The sequence below is a fragment of the Cryptomeria japonica genome, chromosome 5 (genome assembly GCF_030272615.1).
Source record: "Cryptomeria japonica chromosome 5, Sugi_1.0, whole genome shotgun sequence".
NCBI classification, from domain to species: domain Eukaryota; kingdom Viridiplantae; phylum Streptophyta; class Pinopsida; order Cupressales; family Cupressaceae; genus Cryptomeria; species Cryptomeria japonica.
Window position 1 is genome coordinate 279,793,935 of NC_081409.1, and position 3,670 is coordinate 279,797,604.

General features: G+C 33.2%; 1 protein-coding gene across 2 annotated transcripts; it reads right to left on the bottom strand.

The window, feature by feature from the left end:
- Positions 1–946: 946 nt before the first annotated feature.
- Positions 947–3,024, bottom strand: LOC131047450 (deoxyuridine 5'-triphosphate nucleotidohydrolase). Of its 2 annotated transcripts, XM_057981340.2 has the most exons (4): positions 2,874–3,024; positions 2,587–2,761; positions 2,133–2,224; positions 947–1,949 (listed from the first exon to the last, which is right to left on the bottom strand). In XM_057981340.2, the coding sequence occupies exons 2-4, from the start codon at positions 2,751–2,753 to the stop codon at positions 1,705–1,707; spliced, it is 504 nt and encodes a 167-aa protein (XP_057837323.2). In that variant the 5' UTR covers positions 2,754–2,761; positions 2,874–3,024; the 3' UTR covers positions 947–1,704. The 2 variants fall into 2 exon arrangements, with proteins under 2 accessions (XP_057837323.2, XP_057837322.2); XM_057981339.2 differs by having other exon boundaries at positions 2,587–3,021.
- Between the last annotated feature and the right edge of the window lie 646 nt (positions 3,025–3,670).

Genomic DNA, 3,670 nt, shown 5'->3' on the forward strand with positions numbered 1-3,670 from the left:
TTTATTGAACAAATTGGGGTCATATTTCTTAAATTTCTTATAAAAGCTCACATGACCAGATTTATTAGTGTTCTTATGCTATGATAGACCATTCATGAGTAAATTTGTTAATGTTGTTCAAATAGATTTCTTTTTACCTCTATTTCTAACCAAAATTGGTGTATGAACGTAACAACTCAACCACTCTTTAGTTTATTATGCCACATTATAAATAACCTAATGAGATCAATGCTCGTACACTTTGTCAATGTACATATCCCTTAATTTAACATCTAAGATCTTCTTAGTTTGCTACTTTAGAGAAAGTAGCCTTATGCTTTTAATTTTTAATTGTTGAATTGCATGTCTAGTGTATTTGTGTACCGTATGAACTCAATAATGAATATTATAGATAGGAATAACCTAAAAAAACTGGTGAATAGATATTTTGTATACATAGTCTCTTATAATGTAGTCAATGCCATAGGACTAACTCCATTGTCTAGAAATTGAATTTTTTTCATTATAGCCTTCTTCAAGGCTTTTACTAGGAAGAAACCGGTGGACATAAGGCAATTCGCCACACCTTTAATAATAATTGATTCAATGTAAAACATGAGTCCAAACTGTAAATCAGTCATTCAAACTGTAGATAGGGTCAACAAATAAAAAATTATAGGTCATAAGTATATTTTGATCAATACATCCACCCTTGTACACATTCTTATCCAATAATTTATCAACTCTACTCGAACATCAAGCCAAAAATTGAATGAATTATTATTTACTCTACTCAAACATCAAGCCGATAATTTGCCTTTGCTCTTTTACATGCAACTATTTCATTCAAAACTAATACAGATTTGTTGTTACCTCATGTTTTAGTTTAAGAGACAAATTTGTTGTTACCTAGTTTAACAGACAAATTTACACAATCCAAAAGGATATGAGCAAAATACACAATATATGAATCAAACAGAATTTAAAGAGAAACATCACTTTTATAAGTCACAATGGTAATAGGAAGGATAATGCAACTTTAAGGTTACACTTGTCTTCCTCGATCTCAATTTGAACCAGCCGAAGACATCTACTGGCACAAACCATCATACTCAAATCAACAATCTTTAGACCCATAAGATTTTTATCATTTCCAAAACACTCGTTTGGTGAGAATAAACCTCCTACTGCCAAAAATATACCAAAGAAACAAACTTATTGACGTAATAATTTCACAGAAGGCTGCTAAAACAGCACAGATAGACATTTTCCCCCTCTGCTGATGCCAGTTTCACACTTTTAAAAAGCTTCACTACTTGCAACAATGGGAGGCGGATTATATTATTTGTTGTCTCACCTATGAAAATTGGATGTCTATTATAAAAGTTAGGTGATTATCATCAACAAAACTAGCAGCCATTATGAAGTTTTAATTTTGGTTCCAAGAATTTCTCTAGGCAAGATTGCTATCGATCCTAAACACAAATAAATGAGAAACCGTTGAAAAATGCATCAGTGCAAGCATTCAATTGTCAGTAACTTCCATTAACTTCATTCATCTAGTCCCAGTGGAGAAAACATCGACTCTAATTCCTTTGCTACAGAACACAAGATCAAACTGTTCACCGAAATCAATGCCTTTCATTTCTCTACAATCTTCTCGAAATGCTGAAGAGTATTTAGTACACCAAAATCCTCAGGGAGAACAGGAGAGTAAGTGCACAATCAGGCCCCTGTTGATCCAAGGCAACCTCCACCCCGGACTGTAGAATCCAAAACATCCACTTCTAGAACCTCCGGGGTTAGAATCTTCTCAATAATTAACTGAGCAATCCGATCACCAGAATTAACCTGAAAGTCATGATCAGAATGATTGAAGAGAATCACAGCAACTGGCCCACGGTAATCTGCATCAATAACCCCAGCACCGACATCTATGCAATGCTTCCAAGCTAGCCCAGACCGGGAAGCTGCACAAAACCAAACCCAAGTCCTCAAAAAAATCAAATTCTCTCTGTTGAACCCTAAGGGAGCCTTGGAATCAAAAAACCTAGTGCCAGCCTCCATCTATGAAGCAAATACCAGGTTCAAAACGCCCTAGGTTAAAGTAGATAAAATTAAGAGAGGACAAGTAAAGGTAAATGAATAGCTACCAACTCGAGCATAGGTCCCTTCTGGTATTGCAATGGACAAGTCAGTCGGTATCATAGCCTTGCCACGGGCCGGAACCACACATGCAGCAGCACTGCATGCAGGAATACCCAAAAAGACCATAACTTTTTCATATTACAGTTGACATTAGGCTGTATGCCCTAAATTCCCTTCCTGATCCACTGAGAGCCGAGGAAGAATTAACATGTCCCTAAAAATAAGATTTTTGAAAGGAACTCTTTCTAATTAAATTGGCTGAAAAATACTACAATTGCAGAAACCCTTTGATCAGGAGCTCTTAGGTTACCATGTCAAAACCCTAGGCAAATGTCACCGAATAAACCCTAATTACAAACAATGAGCAAACTGTATGCTGATGACAGCGAAGAAACCCTCTACTATGAAAGTCATTTCCAGTTCAGCAGCAGACATCTAAACTTGGGAAGGAAATCATACCTGGAAAGATCATAACCGGCAGCCAGAGGAGAGGCCCTGCTTGGCATGACAGCATTGCTTGACAACTTCTTTACACGTAGTGATGCCTCTGATTTGCTGTTCAAATCAACAGAACTTGCATTTCGGTGCTCCTTTTCAACCTGGATTTTGGGTAGAGGCTCTGGCATTGCTTCGCCTGTAACAGAGAAAGTAGAACGAAAACTCAACCCAAACAAACCTCCACGATATTGTTTTAACCGTCCTACGCAGCAGCCTGTAGCCAGGCTTCTTGTGAATCGTATTTTTACCTGTTGCAGAGTTCTCATTTGTGTTCCAGTGGGACTAAATCGTGATTTTATACAGAGAGTTTTGTCAATGGCGGGAAAAGGGCAAATGGTAGCGCCAAGAATTTTGTGCCCAAATATCAGCAAGGTGAGTGAAGAAATATGAATACAATGTAACTGGTATATTAAAAAAAAAAATACTAAGAGATATATCTAATTTTTAGTAGTATTTGTAGTTAGGGATAATATTATTAGAATGATTTTATTACTTTTGTGTTAACTGATGATTAAAATAAATGGTATGAATCAATTATAATTTAGCTTTATTTTTAATTTTTTATAACTTTTATATTTTCTATAATTTAAATATAATATTTTTAAGTTTATACTTTATGAAAAATATTTTTTGAACATATGATTGACTCATAACATTTTGAACAAAGATTTTTAAGATGTAAATTAGGTATATCAATATATTGCTACCTCACCTTTGAGTTTAAATGAATACTATTATTAACTAGAAATCGTTTTAAAATCTTTCTATCAATTAAATTAAAATCTTGATGTTAATTAATAGTTTTTTCTAATTTAAAATTATTTATATTTTTATTAAGTAATTTTAAAATAATTGTTTAAATTTTAATTTTATAATTATTCATTCAATTAATTATTATAAAAGCATTATAATTATGAATAGAATTGGAATATGGTAAGATTGTACTTAAAATTATTCAAAAATTAAAATAAATAAATAATTTAAACATTACTATTAAATATCACTAAAATATGAATAATAGATATAACAATATATTAGGGTTCAA

Coding starts and splice junctions, on each gene's coding strand:
- LOC131047450 (XM_057981339.2), bottom strand. CDS start 2,891: ATGAGAACTCTGCAACAGGTAAAAATACGATTCACAAGAAGCCTGGCT. Junction 2,225..2,586: donor GCCGGTTATGATCTTTCCAG/GTATGATTTCCT, acceptor TCCTGCATGCAG/TGCTGCTGCATGTGTGGTTC. Junction 1,950..2,132: donor AGGGACCTATGCTCGAGTTG/GTAGCTATTCAT, acceptor GGTTTTGTGCAG/CTTCCCGGTCTGGGCTAGCT.